The 23,690-nt window shown below is 43.7% G+C and overlaps 1 protein-coding gene across 4 annotated transcripts in view; it reads left to right on the top strand.

The window, feature by feature from the left end:
* Window positions 1-23,690, top strand: part of BANP (BTG3 associated nuclear protein) — a 755,155-nt gene that overhangs the window by 390,309 nt on the left and 341,156 nt on the right. For all 4 annotated transcript variants that reach the window (XR_003857728.1, XM_029608652.1, XM_029608651.1 and 1 more), the window contains one exon: window positions 6,982-7,149. Coding sequence is in view for 3 of the 4 variants with exons in the window: in XM_029608652.1 (XP_029464512.1) it covers window positions 6,982-7,149 (168 nt within the window). In the remaining variant the exon portion in view is untranslated. The remainder of the gene's footprint in view (window positions 1-6,981; window positions 7,150-23,690) is intronic.

Here is a 23,690-nt window from a genome sequence, read left to right as displayed (position 1 = left end):
TTTTTGAAGGGGTTAATAAACATGTGGATAAAGGTGAACCGGTAGATGTAGTATATTTGGATTTTCAGAAGGCGTTTGACAAAGTCCCTCATGAGAGGCTTCTACGAAAACTAAAAAGTCATGGGATAGGAGGCAATGTCCTTTCGTGTATCTCAAACTGGTTAAAAGACAGGAAACAGAGAGTATGATTAAATGGTCAATTTTCTCAGTGGAAAAGAGTAAACAGTGGAGCACCTCAGGGATCTGTACTTGGACCGGTGCTTTTCAATATATATATAAATGATCTGGAAAGGAATACGACGAGTGAGGTTATCAAATTTGTGGATGATACAAAATTATTCAGAGTAGTTAAATCACAAGTAGACTGTGATACATTACAGGAGGACCTTGCAAGACTGGAAGATTGGGCATCCAAATGGCAGATGAAATTTATTGTGGACAAGTGCAAAGTGTTGCATATAGGGAAAAATAACCCTTGCTGTAGTTACACAAATTAAGGTTCCATATTAGGAGCTACCACCCAGGAAAAAGATCTAGGCATCATAGTGGATAATACTTTAAAATCATCGGCTCAGTGTGCTGCAGCAGTCAAAAAAGCAAACAGAATGTTAGGAATTATTAGGAAGGGAATGGTTAATAAAACAGTAAATGTCATAATGCCTCTGTATCGCTCCATGGTGAGGCTGCACTTTGAATACTGTGTACAATTCTGGTCACCGCATCTCAAAAAAGATATAGTTGCGATGGAAAAGGTACAGAGAAGGGCAACCAAAATGATAAAGGGGATGGAACAGCTCCCCTATGAGGAAAGGCTGAAGAGGTTAGGACTTTTCAGCTTGGAGAAGAGACGGCTGAGGGGGGATATGATAGAGGTCTTTAAGATCATGAGAGATCTTGAACGAGTAGATGTGACTCTGTTATTTACACTTTCGAATAATAGAAGGACTAGGGGGCATTCAATGAAGCACATTTAAGACTAATTGGAGAAAGGCCGTAGGGCCTGCTTGGAAAAGATGGAGCACCTTTTTAAGCGAGTGTCTCCGTCGACTCCAGCGAAGCCTACATCGGGTCGAAAGCCTTCATCTTCATCGACTCCATCGCTATCGAGACCCTGGTGACTGTCCTTCACCGGCTTCTTCACATTTGAAGGCATCGACATCTTCTTCCTCGGTGCCGGAGAAGGACCAGACCGAGCATCGGGAAAAACACCGTCACCGCCATCGACGTGAGCCTTCTTCCGATGCCGGCACCGGCAAGACAACGGCATTGACAGAACCACCGGCCAAGAAGTCCCGGGGAGAAGGGGCCCCATTCCCCTCTGGACCCGGGACACCAAGGCATTCCCCACCAGCACCGGTGCTGGGAGCCGAGACTCCACTAATACATGTGGACCCTCCGGCAACGTCTTCTGAGTCTCCAACCCTGGTTGCTGTTTTGCCCTCACCAGCCTTCTGGGAGGAATTGGACCGGATGGTCCAAGAGGCAGTAATTCAGGCTCTTCGGGGATTCCAATCGCCACCGGCACAGATTCCCATGCCGACACCCGATCCAGTGCCTACCATGCTGGCTCCACTCCTCGAGCGCCTAGATATCTTAATCGGTGCATTACCATCAGTGCCTGTTCCTTCCATGCCATCAGCATCTCCAAGACCACCGACACCGATTCCTATTCCATTGTCCTTGGATGAGGAACAAACTTTACCGATGCCGGAGCCTGTTCCAGGACCGTCAGGTCTATTTCCACCCCGACGTCCATCAAAAGCGCTGATGCCATTGCCGTCCTCTGCTGGCATCGGTACTTCCAGCCTTCCCATCGGTGCCACCTCCAGATCTGGCTGGATTTGGACCCTTACCTCCATCGAAAGGCCCGCATGGTACTGGAGATACGCCATATGATCCCTGGGGTGATGATTCTTCTGACACTCAAGACTCGGAGGAACTCCTGTCAGAACCTTCACCCCCCGAAGAACGCCACCACTCCCCTCCTGAAGACTTCACATTTGCCAATTTCATTAAGGAGATGTCTGACACCATCCCTTTTAAACTACAAATGGAGGAGGATGTCAGGCACAAGTTGCTTGAGGTCTTGCAATTTGTTGATGCCTCTAAGGAAGTGATGGCAGTTTCAGTACATGAAGTGCTCCTTGATTTGTTATAACGCACCTGGGAGCACCCTGGAACAGTTCCACCAGTGATCAGAAAAACTGATGCCACCTATCTGGTCCAGTCAGCTCCGGGGTTTCACAAAAGCCAACTGCCCCATCAATCTCTAGTCGTTGAGTCTGCCCAGAAGTAAGCCAAGAGATCCAGGCCTCATTCTTCTGCCCCTCCAGGTAAAAAAAAGAAATCCTTAGACGCCTTCGGACGAAGAGTGTTCCATGGTTCTATGCTGATGGCACGTATAGCAGTCTACCAGCTATACATGACTCAGTACTCAAGGAATCTTTGAAAGAAAGTCCAAGAATTCTCTCAGACCCTACCAGACGAATATCAAGAAGGACTCACCGCAATCCTTCAAAAAGGATTCTATGCTGGAAAGCATGAAGTGAGGGCAGCATACGACATCTTTGAAACTGCCTCAAGAGTTTCAGCAGCAGGCATAAACGCTAGTCACCAGGAAGTCCAAGAAAGGTTGGCAGACCTCTCATGTACAGGGGACAATTTATTTGGTGACAAAATTCAGGAAACAGTGGCGTACCTAAAAGATCACCATGACACCCTGCATCAGCTGTCCCTCTCCCCTCGGACTTTTCGATGAAATCCTAGGAGGCTATCATATAAGCGATGTAGGTATTACCCACCTCCATCCCGTACTCGACAGCCTAGACCCTCTCAAAGAGGTCAGTCTCGTCAACAAATGGCCCCAAAGGCCCAACCAGCCCCGCAGACTGGTCCAGCATGGGGGTTTTGACTCCTTTCTAGAGGGCAGAAATCACCCCCCGCCTACCACACCCATTCCTGTGGGAGGCTGCTTGTGCCATTTTGCCAGCATATGGCACACAATTGCAACAGACCAATGGGTCCTATCCATGGTCTCCCACGGTTACCATCTGAACTTCCTCACACTACTACCAAACACTTCACTATGTCCGGTGTGGGGTCTAACCAGCCACTCTCCACTTCTCGAGGCAGAGCTATCGACCCTTCTGCAGTCCAATGCTGTGGAACCGGTACCTCGACTGCAGTGGGGTCAAGGGTTCTACTCTCGGTATTTTCTAATTCCAAAAATGTCAGGCGGCATTCATCCTATTTTGGACCTCCGTGCCCTAAACAAACATCTCCGCAAAGAAAAGTTCAGAATGGTAACCTTGGGCACCATGCTCCCTCTCCTCCAATGGGGAGATTGGCTCTGCTCTCCAGATCTTCAAGAGGCTTATGCCCACATTGCCATATACCCCCCTCTTCGAAAATACCTCAGATTTATAGTAGGCCACAATCATTTCCAATACAGAGTACTACCATTCGGCCTAGCATCAGCACCCCGCGTATTTACGAAATGCTTGGCAGTTGTCGCAGCTTACTTGCGACAACCCAACATCCACGTCTTTCTGTATTTAGATGATTGGCTCCTCAGAAGTCTAATCACAAGAGGTAGTACTACATTCCCTCCATTTCACCATCAACCTACTGCAATCCTTGGGGTTTCTAATAAACTATCCCAAGTCACATCTGACTCCATCTCGCACTCTCTCGTTCATCGGAGCAGATCTAAACATAGTCCAGACCAAAGCGTTTCTCCCAAAGGACCGAGCACGCACATTATCAATCTTGGCCAAAGCAGTGCAGACTCATTGAACCACTACAGCTCGTCATCTACTAACCTTACTAGGTCACATGGCGTCCACGGTTCATGTAACCCCAATGGCTTGACTAGCCATGAGAATAATACAATGGACTTTAAAGTCACAGTGGTCCCAATTAAATCAATGTAACAAAGAACTGCGGCACTCGTCTTACCAATCAAAACCAAACGTCAAAAAGACGAGATAGAATAATCTCCACTGCTGTGCAAACTTTTAATAGATCGCAAATTTTCATAAATTGAAATGTAACCGCATCAGCAAGCCTGACGGCGGCAGTGCAAATCACTTGCTGCCCGGACTACTCGTCACTTGCGGTGTATAAGTATTGAAAGTTGTATATGAAGAACAATCCTGAAAGTTATATCTAGAAACTCTCTTAGGATATCAGCTGGTCCCTCAAGGTATGGTCCCAATTAAATCAACACATGTCCCACATTGCTCACGTCACCAGCCAGCTTTGTCTCTCACTAGCTTGGAGGATACAGGAGTCCAATCTTTAGATAGGACTACCCTTCCAACCTCTGCAATCTCAAATTACTCTTAACAATAGACGCATCCAACCTGGGTTGGGGAGCCCATGTCAACAACCTCCAAGCCCAGGGAACCTGAACCACAGAGGAAGCAAAGCACCAGATACATTTTCTGGAGCTCCAGGCAGTTCAATACACCCTCTTTGCTTTTCAGGATTGCCTCTCCAACAAGATAATCCTAATTCAAATAGACAACCAAGAAGCGATGTGGTACCTCAACAAGCAAGGGGGCACTGGCTCTTACCTGCTATGCCAGGAGGCGGCGCAGATCTGGACCTGGGCTCTCTTCCATTCCATGCTACTGAGAGCGACCTATCTGGCAGGCGTGGACAATGTGATGGCGGACGACCTCAGCTGGGACCTTTCATCCCCACGAATGGTCCCTAGATCCCACTGTAGCAAACCAAATATTTCACCAGTGGGGCCGCCCACACATAGACCTCTATGCGTCAATTCACAACCACAAAGTGGACAATTTCTGCTCTTTACACCGCAGCCACGACACACCGCCACGAGATGCCTTCGCCCACTCATGGGTAACAGGTCTTCTATATGCCTACCCTCCACTTCCACTCATCAGCAAGACTCTTGTGAAGTTACAGCAGGGCGGGGGCACAATGATCCTTATAGCCCCTCACTGGCCACGTCAGGCTTGGTTTCCCATCCTACGGGACCTCTCAGTCCAGCAACCAATTCACCTGGGCACAGATCCAACTCTGATAACACAGAACAATGGCCTGTTGTGTATTCCAAACCTTCACTCCCTGTCTCTGACAGCTTGGATATTGAAAGGCTAATGCTACAATCTCTTAATCTATCTGACAGTGTATCCCAGGTCCTCATAGCTTCACAAAAGCCTTCTACTAGGAGATCTTATTGTTCCAAATGGAAAAGCTTCATCTTGTGGTGCACCAAAAAAGAATTAGATCCCTTTTCATGCCCCACAACAAGTTTCCTGGACTACCTCTAGCACCTCTCGGAGTCTGGCCTACAAACTTCCTCCTTCTGAGTGCATGTCAGTGCCATAGCCGCTTACCACAAAGGTAGAGGTGATGCCCCGATCTCGGCGCAACCCCTGGTAGGGCACTTTATGAGAGGCTTGCTCCAGCTAAAGCCTCCACTGCGTCGTCCGGTTCCGTCATGGGACCTCAATGTTGTTCTAGCGCAGCTCATGCGACCTTCGTTCGAGCCTCTATACGCCTGTGAGCTTCGACATCTCACTTGGAAAGTGATCTTTCTAGTTGTTATAACATCAGCTCGCAGAGTCAGGCACTCGTAACATACCCACCGTATACCAAATTTCTTCACGATCGTGTGGTTCTCTGCACTCACCCTAAATTCTTGCCAAAAGTAGTTTCTGATTTCCACTTAAATCAGTCCATAATACTTCCTACCTTTTTTCCAAAGGCCTCACTCACAACCAGGTGAGCGGGCTCTGCATTCCTTAGACTGTAAACGTGTGCTTGTCTTTTATCTGGACCACACTGCAGCCCATAGGAAGTCCACCCAAATGTTTGTCTCCTTTGATAAAACCAAATTGGGAGTTCTGGTGGGCAAGCAGACCCTGTCCACCTGGCTGGCGGACTGCATTTCCTTCTGCTACCAACAAGCAGGCCTTCTGCTACAGGGACGCGTGAAAGCACATTCGGTAAGAGCCATGGCAACGTCAGTAGCGCACCTCCGTTTTGTACCTCTTGCTGACATCTGCAGAGCTGCCACATGGAGCTCTCTCCACACATTTGCAGCTCATTATTGTCTCGACAAGGCTGGCCGCCAAGATTCCATCTTTGGCCAGTCTGTCTTACGTAATTTATTTCCAGTTTAATAATCCAACTTCCTGCCTACGACCCACTAAGAAACTCAGGCTACCCTCATACCCAAAACCACCCCAGTTGTTGTACCTGTTGCATGTCGTTGGGTATTTTTCGTTCATTGTATTAGGGCATCCTGTAGCTCGCTATTTACCCACATGTGAGGACTAACATCCTGCTTGTCCTGGGAGAAAGCAGAGTTGCTTACCTGTAACAGGTGTTCTTCCAGGACAGCAGGATGTTAGTCCTCACAAAACCCACCCTCCACCCACAGAGTTGGGTTCGCTTATGCTTTATTATTTTATTTTTCACTTGTACTTTTTGCTACAAACAAGACTGAAGGGGGACTCCTGCTAGATGCAGGGATGGTGGCATACTGGGCATGCTCAGTGTGCCAGTCAAAGTTCTAGAAACTTTGACAAAAATGTTCCGTGATTGGGCTCCATCTTGATGATGTCACCCACATGTGAGAACTAACATCCTGCTGTCCTAGGAGAACACCTGTTACAGGTAAGCAACTCTGCTTGCTGGAATTCAAGAAAGCATAGGATAAGCACAGATAACTGTGAATTCTGCCTGCGTCCAACCTAGAGAACAGAGGCCTGGCCTGGTAATTAAACTCAGGTCTTCCCTCATGGCAGCGCTTGCCACTGAGCCCCTCTTTCAGTGAATTGGGTTTCCTGCTCAATAACAGATAAATTTATCAATTGAGGAAAATGATGGTAACAATACAACATTAAACAGATGCAAATACAATTGTTTAACAATAGCAAAGCATGCCAATGAGGGTCTGGAATCTGAATTTGTCTAGCCTACTTCTTTGTTCTTTTATGTCAGGTCATCTTTTTTATAAATTTGGAATCACAGAGTCAGACTGGTATCGAATTAAGCAGAGCATCGATTCCAAATGTAGGACTGCATGGCGCCGAAAGCAACGAGGACAGAGCCTAGCAGTAAAAAGTTTCTCCAGAAGAACACCATCCTCCTCGTCTTACAATGGATCAGGTAAATACTGTACTCTAGAAATTTCAAATTAAAATGTATTGACTACACAGGGTGTATACTTATCCGGCTAGCTTTGGAGCACACTATATTGAATATAGATGCCTTTCTTAAAATTAGCCTCCTAACTATAGCCAGCTAACTTTAGGGCAGCTCTGTGGCCAGACCAGACTTAACCAGCTGAGTCATCCAGCTAATTCTGAATATTGGAGTTAGCCGGCTAATTTAACTGGCTACTTCAACTCCTCCCAGTTATACCCTTGGAACTTAACCAGTTAAATTCTAACCGGTTTTCTTATTAGCTGGCTAGAATTTTTCCGGATAAACGCCCAAATATTCATTTAGCCAGCTATCTTCTGAGTTAGCCGGCTAAATACTTTTGAATATGGACCTCAAAATATGTCTGATCTCACAGACGCAACAACTGCAACTACCTCTTGGATCAATATTAACAATAAAATTGCAGATCAAATCTGCCCAACTACAACCAAAACCATACAACCCACACTAGACAATAGGAAACCTTGGTTTACACCCGAACTTAAATCCCTTAAACAATCTCTTAGAAAAAAAGAACAAAGCTGGAGAAAAAACCCAACCACTTCAACACATGCCATCTACAAATCCATCCTCAACAACTATAGGAATACAATCCTTAGAACAAAGAAAGAATTCTACGGAAAAAAAATACACCACTTCATATTCGATTCAAAAGCTCTTTTCTCCTACGTCTCCTCTTTAACCAAACCATCTCCTCCTACTATCCCAGACCACCAAGCTCTCAACAAAGCAAACGAACTAGCCAGCTACTTCAAAACAAAAATCACCAACCTTACTCAATCAATCACATCCAACAGCCTTACCCTAACACACCATCTCACATCCTTGCCGCAACAAACCACAAACCTGGATTCATTCGAGCTCACTTCTTCACTGGAGATTGAAAACACACTCAAAAAATTCAAACCTTCCTCCCACCCATCTGACCCAATACCAACAAATCTCCTCATCGCCATACCAAACACCATCTCAAAACCAATTGCAGAAATTATCAACACATCCCTTTCTCAAGGTTTAGTTCCTAACCAGTTAAAATTGGCAATACTAAAACCTTTACTAAAGAAACCAAACGCATGCCCATCAGACCCAGCTAATTTTAGACCCATCGCAAACTTACCACTTATCGCCAAACTGATGGAAAAAATTGTCAACAAGCAACTGTCAGATTATCTGGAAGATCATAACATTCTATCCCCAGCCCAATATGGATTCCGAAAACGCCTAAACACCGAATCGCTCTTACTATCTCTCACTGACACAATCCTCGTTAATCTGGAGAATAAACAATCTTACCTGCTCATTCTTTTGGATCTTTCCGCTGCATTTGATACGGTAAAACACTCTACTCTACTAGACCAACTAGCCAACATAGGGATCAAAGGCACAGCCCTTAGATGGTTCCATTCCTTCTTAAGCAACAGATACTACAAAGTAAGGATAAACAACAAAGAATCGCACCCAATCCTGACAGAGCAAGGAGTCCCACAAGGATCATCACTTTCACCCACCCTCTTCAATATCTACCTCCTCCCTCTCTGCCATCTACTCTCAAACCTTAAGCTTACCCATTACCTCTATGCAGACGACATACAAATCCTCCTTCCGATCACAGAATCCCTTCAAAAAACCATCACGTACTGGAACGAATGCCTACAGCCCATCAAAAACCTACTCTCAAGCCTTAACTTAGTATTAAATGCTAATAAAACCGAAATGCTCATTGTCTCCCAGGATCCACGCACAATCTCTTCCAGCCTTTCTCTACCTAACACAAACAACTCGTTCTCATCTGACGTCAGAGACCTTGGAGCATGGCTAGATAATCATCTAAACCTAAAAAAGTTCGTAAACAATACTACAAAGGACTGCTTTTACAAACTGCAAGTCCTTAAAAAACTTAAACCCCTCCTTCACTTCTCCGACTTCAGGCTAGTACTGCAATCCATCATTCTTTCCAAGCTCGACTACTGCAACTCCCTGCTACTAGGTATTCCCGCCAACACTATCAAGCCATTACAGATGGTTCAGAATTCAGCGGCTAGAATTCTAACTAGCACTAACAAAAAAGACCATATCACCCCAATCCTTCGGAGCTTACATTGGCTCCCCATTAAACAAAGGATACTCTATAAGGTATTCACTATCATCCACAAAGCGACAAACAATCTAGCCCCCATCACATTAAGCTCTCAACTCCAACCGCACACTTCCTCCAGACCAATCAGAAGCGCATACAGAGGAACACTGCATGCTCCGCAAATAAAATCATCATTGAGCAAACGTGCGCTATCTTCAGCAGGCCCACACCAGTGGAACACGCTTCCCCCAGATCTTAGACTAGAACCCAGTTATCAAGAATTCAAAAAAAGACTGAAAACTTTTCTCTTCCAACAAGCTTTCCCAGACGCTTAATCTTACTATGACTGACAGACTTCCATCCCTTAACTATGGACACTGTATAAAGTACTACTTTTAAGAATCTGCAACTGGACAATTATCTGTGAGCTCAAAAATTCACTTTAAAAAAAAAAAAATTCACTTTATTTCATATATATATTAGGCATTGCCTATATTTATATTTATTGCTACGTTAAATAGTTATACTTCTTATATAAAATATTATATTTCTTTATTTATTACCAGTTAAAATATTATCACTTTATTCAGCACTATGTTAAATTGTCAACCAGTTATACTGTTCCATATGTTATACGGTTCCATGTAAAGCTCCGCTATCTGTTGAGCAGTTCTTCGTTTTATGTAAACCGGAGTGATTTGTAGTCCCTACTAGAACTTCGGTATATAAAAATTAAAAATAAATAAATAAATAAATAAAAATAGCCAAAGTTGGGTTTTTTTGTAAAACAACTGTATAATTCCTGAACATACCCAGATCAGTCCAGACAAGCGGGTTTTATTCATCCCTACCAGCAGATGGAGGTAGAGAACAAAACTTTGGGCACTGCCAGAAACATGAGAGTGCCACCTGCCCCCCGCCAGGGGGGAACCAAGAGTCCCATGGTAGTGTAGGAGGCTCAGCTGCTGTTCGAGTGGGCAGAGCTTCATCTCAAAGGAATCACCGCCTCCCTTGTCGCAGGAGTTGACAACGTCCAGGCGGATTATCTCAGCCGGCAGCAGTTGGATCCAGGGGAGTGGGAACTCTCTCAGAGGGCCTGGGAGCTTCTCTGTGAATGGTGGGGAGCCCCACAGTTCGATCTCATGGCAACGAGTCTCAAAATCAAGACACAAAGCTTCTTCAGCTGCCGGAGGGAGTCCGGTGCAGTGGGGATCGATGCCCTCGTATGTCCGTGGCTGACCGGAGTCCTCCTGCACATCTTTCCTCCATGGCCGCTGATAGCAAAGGTACTCAGGTGTGTAGAGGGCCACGCGGGATCAGTGATTCTGGTAGCTCCGGAATGGCCTCACCATCCGTGGTTCGCGGATCTGGTGCGGCTGGCAGTGGACGAACCGCTACACCTGTCCCATTTACTGGATCTCCTGTGTCAAGGTCCTATATTTTCCGATCGGGAGGATCGCTTTTGTCTTGCGGCTTGGCTTTTGAGAGGAGGCGATTGCGCGTGAAGGGCTATTCGGAACCAGTAGTTACCACGGTGCTCCAAGCGAGATGCCCTGCTACCTCTTTAGCCTATTCCAGGGTATGGAAGGTGTTTGAGACCTGGTGTGGACAACAGGGATTGGACCCTCTTCAGGTGTCGTGTCCCATATTTTCTCTTTTTTGCAGGTGGGTTTATCCAGAGGATTAGCCCATAGTTCCCTTCAGGTCCAGGTTTCCGCTTTGGGTTGTCTCAGAGGGAGAGCCCAGGGGAAGGCCTTGGCATCCCATCCAGATGTGGTGCATTTTCTAAGAGGAGTCAAACATCTCCGTCCACTTCTGCGTCGCATTTGTCCGGAATGGAATCTTAATCTCGTGCTACGGATCCTTTGTGAGGAACCATTCAAGCCTCTGAATCGGGTATGTTTGAAGATCAGGACTCTGAAGACGGTCTTTTTGGTAGCTATCTGTTCGGCTAGAAGGATTTTGGAATTGCAGGCGCTTTCATGCTGTGGTCCTTTTCTCCGGATATCGTCCAATATGCTGTCCTTGTGTATGGTACCTTCATTTCTTCCTAAGGTGGTGTCGGTTTTTCATGTGAACCAATCAGTAGAGTTACCCGGGTTTCCGGATTGGGCTCGAGATCCCTCGATGGGACGAGAACGTCACCTTTTGGATGTGAGACGTGTGGTATTACGTTACTTGAAAGTCACTAATGCTTTTCGTCATTCTGATCTTTTGTTCGTCTTGTTCAGGGGAGCAAAAAAGGGCGAAAAGGCGTCTAAGGCTTCTTTGTCTCGTTGGTTGAAAGAGACGATCTCTGCAGCTTATGTATCAAAAGGAAGAGCGGTTCCAGTGGGTCTTAGAGCACATTCGACTTGAGCTCAGGCGACGTCCTGGGCTGAGTGTCAGCTGGTGTCTCCCCAAGAGATCTGTAGAGCCGCGGTGTGGTCTTCATTGCACACTTTTACCATGCATTACCATCTGGATGTGCGGGCCCTGGAGGCAGCCCCTTTTGAAGAGAGTATTCTTCAAGCAGGTCTTTCGGGTTCCCACCCAGTATAAGAGGGCTTTGGTACATCCCGCTTGTCTGGACTGATCTGGGTATATTCAGGAAAGAAAAATTGGTTCCTGTAATACCACAGATCAGTCCAGAGGCCCGCCCTGAGGATCTCTGCCGAAAGACTGCTTGGTCTACTGCTGTATTTATTATTTTTTGGCTTCAATTTCTAGGTTTAGCAGGTAAGAACCCATTTTCCTATCTTTCATCACTTATACCAAAATCTGGGAAGTACTATATTTATAGATTTTCAAAGTGAAACCAAAAAATGTCTAGGCATATTGTTATAAAATGGAGCCCTCTTTTTTGAAGTTTAGCGTTTTCTGCATGATTATCTAGTTGGTCAGGGGTATCCGTGTTGGGAGTCTCGTTCGCTCTTTATATTTTCTTATCTTCACTTGGGTATCGATTAATACTGGGGGACTGACTGCAGGTGGCACTCTCGTATTTGTGGCAGTGCCCAAAGTTTTGTTCTCTATCTCTATCTGCTGGTAGGGATGAATAAAACCTGCTTGTCTGGACTGATCTGTGGTATTACAGGAACGAAAATTAGCAGGTAAGAACCCATTTTCCTATCTTTCATCACTTATACCAAAATCTGGGAAGTACTATATTTATAGATTTTCAAAGTGAAACCAAAAAATGTCTAGGCATATTGTTATAAAATGGAGCCCTCTTTTTTGAAGTTGTGTACTAATCTGGCCAAGCATTGTAATTGTATAGTGATTTGGCCCAGTACATTAAATCAGCAGCAATCTACACATGATTTCATGAGAGTGGATTCGTGGTCGAGCCTAAAATGCCTCTGTAGAATCAGTGGAGGAAACATCTTTATACAGGTAAGGCAATGCAGCCATTGTTTATGCCCCTCGATTGAAAGGTATTCATGAATCCTAGGTTCTTATCCTCCACCGACTTTGTGTATAAATGAAGGCAAATCTCTTTTTCTCCTGTGCCTCACTTTACAGAAGCAATGATAATATTTTACATTTTCTCCCTCTCTGGTACTTGTCCAGTTCCTGGTGATAGCTACGTTATCTATTCCAATAACTGTTTGAGGTGTCCTGCTTCCAAAGTGCTTTGGGGTACTATTTCGACACAAGGCAAAATATAATATTTTATTAGTAGTAATACAAACTCAGTAGTAAAACTTTATAACATCTTTTCTAGTTCAACCACTTATAAGATGATATTGTGCTTTGCTAAGACTTTGTGTTCATAGTAATACACAGCTGCTAAGAAACCTGGAAAGTAATTCTCTAGCTGTGTACAGGTAAAAGCATCTATGCTGCTAGTAAAATGGAATCCTATTGGCCTTAGAATTGTTTTCATGGGCACTTCTGGCTCTCTCTCTTTTGCTGAAGGGAGTGTTGTGGAAGAGCTGTGCATCTTAGATTAAAAGCAGCATTTTGGAGGGTAGCCCAAGGAGAAGGAAGCAGATTTATTCTCCTGCATAAAACTCTTGGCTACATATTAGCAATAACCACCAGTGTCGTATAGTGAGATGCCAGAATCTTTTGTCAGTGGAAAAAGCCAATTCTCTAAATGAGATTCATTTCCAAAACTCACAACTTGAAAAAAAGCCTGTATTATAATTATAACCACTAGCCACGGATACTCAGTGGCTGAAGCAGCTGTTTCATTCTCCAATGTCTCAGTGCTTCCATTCCCCTCCTCTCCAAATTAGAGCACGATAAATAAAAAACTGCCATGATGGATGAGTGACAGTGATAGATAAGCCGTTTTCGGTATTGAGGACATCTTTTAAAGTATTCATTTTGGGTCCAGTCTCATGACTTGGTGGCAAGTACTGTGCACTGGCTGCCATCCCATGTGGAGGACGTGGCTTTGATTCCTGGGCACGGCTTCTGCTCCTTGGTCCAGCCAGGACTTCGAATGCTGCAGAAGCAGCGTTCGCATGCCCTGCCCCCCACCGAGGGGATATGAGGCAGCCTCAGCTATCACTTGATAGCGACACCTTGTGGTCAGCCTTAGGGGTCACATTTGCCGGGCTCCAGAGGGAGCTGCAGTTTTTGTGGCCATTGACCAATGACTGTCATTGCGATGCCTAGGTTGAGTTGGGAGAGGGATGTAAAATAAGGGTAACCCTGTGGGTAGTTGTAAATGAAGGTTCTTGGCACGCTTGATCTTGCCAGATTCCAAAAATTGTATTACAGCCTTTCCTATAATTTCTTCTCTTTTCATGTGTCACTGTGAAGAAACATGTTCACATGACCATGGTGAAATGCTGGAGGGGGGAGGGGAGATAATGAGAGAGATGCTGGAAGAGGGTAAGAATTGTGAGGAGATATTGAAGGAGAGGAGGAGAGAAAAGGGGAGATGCTGGGAAAAGAGGTAATGAAAATTTTCATCTAACTCATGGCAATAATTTTTCAGGTTATTTGGCCCTTTTCATAAAAGGTTTGGGAATCCTGGCAGTAGGATTCTATTGTGATAATATTTACAAAAATAATTTGATATTAACTTAGAAAAATAAGCCAATTTTTTCCACTGGCTTTCTTGCTTTTTTGTTCTTGTTGTAACAGTAATATATTAATGATGGAAAAAAAGAGACCAAATGGTCCATCCAGTCTGCCCAGCAAGTTTTTTTTATGGTACTAACTGCCACCCCGTGCAGGTTACCTCCAAGCCTTATGTTAAGGGCAGTAATGTTAAAAATCAAAACCAAGCAGCTGTCAAGCCCACAACAAAATTACTGCTAGCAACATTTTTACAGGGTGAGCAGCCTTCCTGATAATTCATGCAATGCTGCTGCTTGAATGTGCTTTGCTTTAGGACTTGGCCATAGAAGCAGTCCTGCGCTTTTTCCAAAATGTCTGCATATCAGTACCAGGGACTGTAAAAGTCAGGGCCCAGCTTTGGTTGTCATCGAAGTCCAGTTCCCCTTTTCTCCATCCCCTACCATTGAAGCAGAGCGGGATGCTGCAGTTGCATCAAAATCATGTAAGCTAATTGGTTAAGGGAAGTAATCCCCATGCAACAAAATCATGTAAGCTAATTGGTTAAGGGAAGTAATCCCCATGCAACAAAATCATGTAAGCTAATTGGTTAAGGGAAGTAATCCCCATGCAACAAAATCATGTAAACTAATTGGTTAAGGGAAGTAATCCCCATGCAACAAAATCATGTAAACTAATTGGTTAAGGGTAGTAATCCCCATGCGTCTAAATCATGTAAGTTACTTGGTTAAGGGTAGTAATACCTATGCCTTCTGCTGCTGCTGTGGAGCTACTGCTCCATACTGGTTACCCCAATGCACCCTTTTCTTAATTTCCAACTCTAGGCTTTAGAGATCCACAGTGTTTATCAAATGCCTTTTTGAATTTGTTTACTGCATTTGTCTTCACCTCCTCCAAAAGGGCATTCTATCACCTTCTCTGTGAAGAAATATTTCCTGATGTTGGTTCTAAGTCATCCCCCCTGAAATTTCATTTTGTGATCCCTAGTTCTGCTGTTTCTTTTCCAAAGGTAAATATTTGAAGTTTGTACATCATTAAAACCTTTCAGGTATCTGAAGGTCTGTATCATATCTCCCTTGCACCTCTTCTCTTGCAGGGTATTCATATTTAGGTCCTTCAGCCTCTCCTCCTAGGTCTTCTGATACAGACCCCACACCATTTTTGTCACCTTTCTCTGGACCGCCTCCATCCTGTCTCTATCCCTTTTGAGATTTGGTCTTCAGAACTAAACAAGGTACTCCAGGTGAGGCTCTCACCAAGGACCTATAAAAGAGCATTAACACCTCCTTTTTCTTACTGGTTATGCCCCTCTCTGTGCAGCCCAGCATTCTTCTGGCTTTAGCTATCACCTTGTCACATTGCTTCGCCGCCTTCAGATCATTGGATAAGATCACCCCAATGTCCCTCTCCCAGTCTGTGCACATTAGTCTTTCACTCCCCATCCCATAAAGCTCTTTTGGATTGCCACATCTCAGATAAATCACTATGCACTTTGTGGCATTGAACCCATCTGCCAAGTCCTCAACCACTCTTCAAGCTTTCTTTATCACTTTTCATTCTCTCTACTCCTTCAGGTGTGTCCACTCTGTTGCAGATCTTGGTATTATCTGCAAACAGACAAATTTGATCTTCTATACCTTCTGCCAGGTCGCTCACAAAGATATTGAACAGAACTGGTCCCAAAATCGATCCCTGTGGCACTCCACTTAATATGGTTCTCTCTTCAGAGCAGGTTCCACTAATACATTCCCAGAAAGAAAATAATAAAAATAGAAAACAAAAATGAAGGTCCCAGTTCATAGGCTCTGTTGGGTATTTGTGACCTCGACTGGCCACTAATGGAGGTGGTTGCTGGGCTCACTGGACCTTGGTCTGACCCAGCATGGCATTATGTTCTTATGTTTTTAGCATGTTGAAGAGTCAGAGAAGGATCCGTCTGCAGGCTTTGAAACTGATAGATTTCTTCAAAGTGAATTTGAAGAAGACCATTGTCCATACTTCTCCTCATAATCCTCTCCATAGCCATCAGGAAACCACTTCCCACTGAAGGATATTGCCTTTCTTTACTTTGTGCAAAAAATGATTGAGACCTTCTCTTTAGATTTACATGTATCAAGAAAACAGTAGGTACCTTGACTACCTCCTGACATACATTGCTGTAACTAAGGAGTTGGAGGCAGTGCTTAATTCAGCTCTACTGCATGATACCACAACAGTTATGTAGGAATACCCATGCTTGGTTCTTCCTGTAAATAAAAAAATGAACATGAAATGCTGCATTGAAGCTGCTTCAGAATGTATATTCAACTTCCACATCAGAGCAGGGTGATAAAATTCAGGAGGTCTAAAAAGCCTAAGATGCGTGCATATGTTCTATGTCTTTGGACTTTTTGGATAAATGCTGTGCTCTCTTCCTGTATAGCTAAGTATTAGATGTATGTGGTCAGCTACTTGCACACCTTATGGAATGAGATACAAACCTTTGCTGAATTCCTGCCTCCAAAGCAATGAGGAATTTCATTCACTTGTGGCTGGGATGAGGCATATGAGATGCACATAGTCCATTCAGATTATGATTTATTCCAGATGTATACATACAAAGAAGAGATTTGTGTGGTCTCAAAAGTTCACGTGCATCATCCTGTTTTGAGTAATCATTATATGGTCCAATAAAAGATATTGCAACTTCCAAATAATCCAGTTATGTCCAGTACCAATAAGGATACTTGGACTCTGAGGTTCAGTTTGAAAGAATGTATTTTTGAAAGTCTCTAAATTATAAATGTGCCATTTATTTATTTTTATTGCAATTTTTATTTTCAATAAAATACATAACAATGACTTTAGCAAAACCATCATTCAAACTTTACATATTGAAGTAATATGCAAATCATAAGCAAAATTTACAATATACAAAATCACCCCTCCCCACCTCCCAGGAGTCATACAAATCACCATCAATAGGACCACATAATCTTTTCACAATCTTACATAGTCATATAACCCGCAGCACAAATAAAAGATAATGAAGCGGACGTTCGTGAACCTTGCTGTGCTATGCATTATGAGCATTCCTGGCCTTCCACTTCATAAAGGGATCCCATACCCTGTAAAATTTAGAAAGCTGATGGTTTTTTATTGCTGTTAGTTTATATAAGTAGAAGGTCTTCTCTATCCTTTCTATAATATTTAGCTTGGTGGGAATGTCTTTCAATTTGTACCAATAACCAATTAGTAATAGGGTTATCAAGAGGTAGATTTAATAATATCTATTCTGGAGACAACGGCAATCTTTGTCCTAAAACCTCATCCATTACAGAGACTACTTCTGCCCAAAATTGAGCTATTCTAGGGCATCCCACCACATATGGTAGAAAGTACCCCTACCCCTGCATTCTTTCCAACATAAATCTCCTGTATTTGGGTATATTTTATTTAATCTAACTGGCATGAGGTGCCATCTCATTAATACCTTGTAACTATTTTCTGTCATGAGCGCTGAAATGGAGCTCCACTTCATATTTTGGAATATTAAGTCCCACTTTTCACTGGAAAGATGCTTTCCCAAATCTGTTTCCCAAGCCGCTACATAAGGAGCCTGCGAGCTTAGGGTGTTGCTGAGAAACCCATACAGATTAGAGATCATACCACTCATTATATCAGCTTTATCACACCAATGTTCGAGTTGTGTTTTATCCTTCTTTAGGTCATCCTCTACTTTTTCTGCTGCCATAAAATTATGTATTTGCATATAGTAAAAAAATTCCCCTCACATAGGTTATATTTATCTTGTAGCTCCCGAAATGAGAGAGGCCTCTGAAGCCCCCATAGTATATCAAAAGGAGTTATTCCTTTAGTTATCCAAGGCTTATACTGTTGTAGAGGAAGCCCGGCGGGAAATTTAGTATTGTAGTTAATCGCTGTACTGTAAAAATGTCGAAGTATTCCTACAATATGAACCCTCCAATGATTCCACATAAGCAAAGTATGCTTGGTAGTTGGGGGTAAACACTCCACCAGCTCGACCTTAACCCAAATTTTTGGTTCTTTTTCCCTATGCCAATCTAATATTGCCCGCAAATGAGCAGTCACATAATACCAGCTAAGGTTGGGTACTCTCAAACCCCCCTGTAGTTTATGTTGATACATCACTGAGCATGCTATCCTTGGGGGTTTTCGTTTCCAAATATAGGAAAAAATACGTCTTTGCCAACTCCTTAAAATAGAAGTGGAGATAGGAATTGGGAGTGATTAAAAGAAATTGTTTAGCTTGGGGAGAATATTCATTTTGACCAAAGCTATTCGGCCAAATCAAGACATTGTATAAGAATCCCAAGTGTCCAGGTCCCTAAGTAATGCTTGCCACAGGGGGGCATCATAACAGTTACTAATCCGGATCCCCAAATATTTAATACTACTTTTAGCCCATTTAAAGGGGAATATAGTTTGTAACCTGGGTACTTGTTCCTTCTTAACTGTTAGGTGAAGTACTTCCGATTTATCAAGATTTAATTTAAATCCTGAAACCTGACTAAAATCTTTCAGCACCCCAATTGCCTCTTTCAATGAGGACTCAGGGTTCATCAGGGTGAATAGAATTTCATCAACAAAAAGAGAGATTTTGTACTCTTCACTCCCTACCCGGACCCCTTGTATCCCCTCCAAACCTCTAATATTTATCGCCAACTGCTCCAAAAATAAAACAAATAGTAGGGTGATAGTGGACATCCCTGACGTGTTCCACGTTGTATGCATAAAGGGTCGGAATATGTACCATTTAGCTTTACTCTTGCCTTTGGATTCAAATAAAGGTTTCGAATCCAAGACTAAAAGGGGGAATCAAAATTCATTTTATCCAGTAGATGAAAAAGATAGGGCCAGTGGACCATATCAAATGCCTTTTCGGCAAAAATAGAAAGGAACACTGCAGGAGTATTTCGCTCTTTGACCCCCCAGGCTAGGTCAATGATTTTTCACACATTATCTGCAGTCATTCGACCTGAGATAAATCCTGCTTAGTCTGGATGCATTAATCTGGCCATCACTCGTTTCATGTGGTTTGCTAATACCTTGGCCAAAATATTTAGATTAACATTGATCAGTGAAATGGGCTTATAAGATCTACATTGGGTCAGATCACCACCAGGTTTAGCTAGTATAGAAATCCCCACAACATTGGCATTAGCTGATAAGGAATTATCAGCTTTAAGAGAATTAAACCATTTTAGTAATAAAGGTACAATCTCGGATGAGAATTTTTTTATAGAATAGAACTGTAAAGCCGTCTAGGCCAGGTGCTTTATTCACTTTAAGTTCCTTAATCACATGAACCAGAGCTGCTTCCCCCAGAGTTATCTACCTTAGGTTTAAATTGATGTCTCCTGCCACGATTGACCCTCTGTTAAGAATTTTCTCAAATCAGAATAGAAAATAGCCTGGCCTACTACAAAAGCTTAAACATTAACTAAGGAATATCGCATGTCCTCTAATTCAAGTTTTATCATCATAAATCTGCCAGATGGTTTGCTATAGCATTTTTTAAATTATGCCCTTAAAATCTTTATGAAAGAAAATTGCCACTCCTGTTTATTTCTCCTGCTTCGTTGCAGCTGCAAAATATTGCATGGGGTACAGCGACCACTGTAATAATGACTCATCATTTTTTAATATGTGTTTCTTGTAATAGTACAATTGTTGCTCCCCCACTTAATGTTTCAGATTTAAGTAATTGTTTCTGGGGGGATATTTAGCCCCTTAATGTTTAAAGACATTATTGAAATATAATCCATCATTTTCATAAAAAAGGGGTGGTAAGCATATAAGCCAAATATAATAGAGTCATCTTATTCCCACTTCTTAGATATTTAAAAGGGGTACATGAACAAGTGTAAGCTATCCAGGAACGAATCCCTGCACAAAATCCATCATAGCTGCAAGTAATATCTACATCCCATCCTTTAGGCCCTATATAAGCTTTCTGACTCCCCTCCCCAGCCCCACCCCTAACCCAGCTGTTATTAAGCCATAGCAGAACTGCCTTTACAGCAAGAGGGGGAGCATTCTGGACACAAGATCCATGCTCCCAACCCCGAACTCAACATATGAGATAATAAATACCTTTAATACACAAAAACAGTACAAAAACCATTTTTCCCCTCAAAATATAATAATAGGATAATAAACTCCTAGTTGAACCATAAGTTTCTTATCTGACCTTCATCAGCAAGATATAGGAAAGGAATCTGATAAGATTATAGAAAAAAGTATCATCCTTCCCTACTGTCTTTAGAGGAGAGGAAGTCTCCTGAATGTCTCCTAAATCTTTGACCATTTTTCCCCATTCGTCTGCCATCTTAGGATGTCCAACTTCGAAGGCGCTGCGGGTCTACTTTGTGATCCGGTCTTCTTTGTCATGTAGCCAGCTTCTACTAGTAGAGCCTCCCTGGACCCCTTTGCTGTCTTGGCACATATGGTCAAAGCCAGTCCAAAGGGAAACAACCAATGGTACCTAATCCCCTCTTTCCTCATCACTGCAGTTATTTCTCTGAAATCTGCTCTTTTTTTCCTATTGATAGTGGACAGATCTGCAAATACAGAGATGATGTGAGTTTCCCAGGTCCATGTTTGTTGTTTTCTTGCTGGGTTCAGAATTTTTTCTTTTACAGGGAAGCGGTGAAAGCATTTAAAAGGGGTACATGCATTTAAAGCGGTGAAAGCATTTAAAAGGGGTACATGAACAAGTGTAAGCTATCCAGCTTACACTTGTTCATGTACCCCTTGTTCATAAACCACTATATCTCGTGGTTTATTTCCAATTTTAGGTCCCAGCGTGCAGTGTGCTCTTTCCAGTTCTATCTCTGCATCGCTCTGCTGATCTTCTATGTTTGGATTTTGAATCAGATGAAATAAACATATTTTCCTCACCACCGCATGGCAATCTGAATATTCTTCAGTTTCACGCACACCGCAAAATCTTAGGTTGCACCGGAGTCCTCTATTCTCCAGATCCTCCACTTTAGCATTTAAAGCTTTATTTTCCAACGAACGTTCAGCGCATATTGTGTCTAGGCGCGTGTCACAATCATCTATGCTCCGGCCCATTTCCGAAATTTCTTCTTTAATTTCAGCTATGAGGCCCATCAACTCATTTTTTGTGTCACGTACATCCTTGCACAGGTCACAAAACGACTGCCAAAATTCGGCGCGAGTCAGGAGATCTGGTGATGATGTCTTGGCACGGTCCCCTGCAGGGGCTGCCGCTATTTCAGGATTCTCCAGCTCCTCTCTGTCCTCCAGTAGACCATGCCCAGCGCATCTTCAAGGTTTTTGACATAAGAAAATTTCCAGAGATCCATGTTTTTCTTCTTTGCTGCCATTGATGACGCTGTCTCACACGTTAATTCATACTTGACGGGAAAATCAACGCGGGGATTACTATTTTATTTAGCAAAATCCCTCAGGGAAGAGCAGAGATCGAGCTCAGGCGGCCATCTTCACCGAGTGGCCACGCCCTCCTCCAAATGCACCCTTTATTTTTAAAGGAATATTCATAATCTGCATGTTTATATTTTGCCTGCACTTTAGAAGGCAATGCTGCGTTATATCGCCATGCAGAGAGACAAAGGGCCAGATTTTATAACATGCGCGCGGGCGTAGATTTGTTCGCGCAACCAGGCACAAACAAATCTATGCCCGATTTTATAACATGCGTGTGCAGCCGCGCACATGTTATAAAATCCAGGGTCGGCGCGCGCAAGGGGGTGCACAGTTGTGCAACTTGCGTGCACCGAGCCAAGCAGCCTTCCTCCGTTCCCTCCGATGCCGCTCCAAAATCAGAACGGCCTCGGAGGGAACTTTCCTTCCGCCCCCCCCCCCCCCAACACCTTCCCCTATCTAACCCGCCCCCCCCCCCAGCCCTAGCTAAACTCCCCCCACCCCCTGCCTGACCTTTGTTGGAGAAGTTACGCCTGCCTCTCGCTGGCTCTCCATCCCCCGGGCTGATGGCTGTTCCGGAAGCCTCGGTCCCGCCCCCAGGCCGGCACCCCACCCCCGGCCCCTGCCCCCAGAACGCCCATTTTTTCAAGCCCCGGGACTTACGCACATCCCGGGGCTTGCATGCGCGCCGAGCCTATGCAAGATAGGCTCGGCGCACGCAGGGGGAAGCAGGGGGAGGTTTTCGGGGGTTGCGCGCATATCCTACGTGCGCAACCCTTTGAAAATCTACCCCAAAGAGCTGGAGAGGCCACAGTTTGGAAGTTCTCTTAGACCACATCATTACATACTAACTTAGATGATGGTAGAAAAAGATTGATTGGTCCATCCATCTGCCCAATTATTCCTGCACAGTGCTAAGGATCTATACCAGCTGTCATCCATAGGGTCTAATCTCTTATAGGATAACATTCCTTAACCAAGACATTTTTTGCTGTCTTTCTCCTTTGCATGTCACCCTCCTGGGTAAATGATCATACAAAATCCCCTATTTATTCGCACCTGGGTACCCTTTCCCTCTATGACTAACCACAAGTCCCACAATAAATCTATCAGCCACCAAAACCAGTGTGACTGTTGCCCAAATATCTGGTTTCCTAGGTCCCTGTGGCATTTTCAGATGGTCGCCCTCCCTGCCACCAACAAACCAATACACTGACCTGGTCAACATGAGGACTGAGCTGCCTGCCAGATAGATCTGGCTACATGAACGCCTGTGTTCTTGCTAGGATATTTGGTTATTACTGTATTTTGCAGCCTGTTCATTGTGCTGGGTGCTCCCCATTTGTGAGCATGTTCTCTCTACTGATATTCACAATGAGTCAGTGAATTTCAGTGTTTTCCTTGTTATGCCCCTGCATAGTGTGTGTTGGAGGTTTTTTTAAATGTGGGGTACCATTCAAAAGGTATGGAATCTTTGAGGGTCTCCTGCTATGCTTGTCAATGTCCAGAATAAGTATGAGTACATGACCTGAAAATGACTGCAAGTGAAGGTAGGAAGAAATTAGTAAAAGGGTCAGTGATCAGTGGCAAATATGATCTTGGTAAAGCATACAGTGGTCAGACAATATGATCCCAAAGTGAAGCATTAAAACCTGGTTGAGATTGGTTATTGAAGAATTGTACAAAATAGCCATACTGTAAAAAGAATTAGAACAAAGTTCCATAGCTTAAATATATTATTGAACTAACTTGAATGTGAGCATTGTATTATCTTGGGAGATTACAGGCACCATCTTTTATTGCGGACTTACAGTCTGCTCCTTGCACTTAGTCAAACACCTGCTCTGTAGCATTTCAATTGCTTTGCTTTCTGATTGTTGATAGTTGTGTGACTTGTCCATTAATGATTAATATTTGTATACTGATTTTACAGAATTTGCATTGTGCTTTTCTAGGA

Source organism: Rhinatrema bivittatum, chromosome 7, assembly GCF_901001135.1.
Source record: "Rhinatrema bivittatum chromosome 7, aRhiBiv1.1, whole genome shotgun sequence".
NCBI classification, from domain to species: Eukaryota; Metazoa; Chordata; class Amphibia; order Gymnophiona; family Rhinatrematidae; genus Rhinatrema; species Rhinatrema bivittatum.
This window is presented reverse-complemented; position numbering and strand designations above follow the sequence as displayed.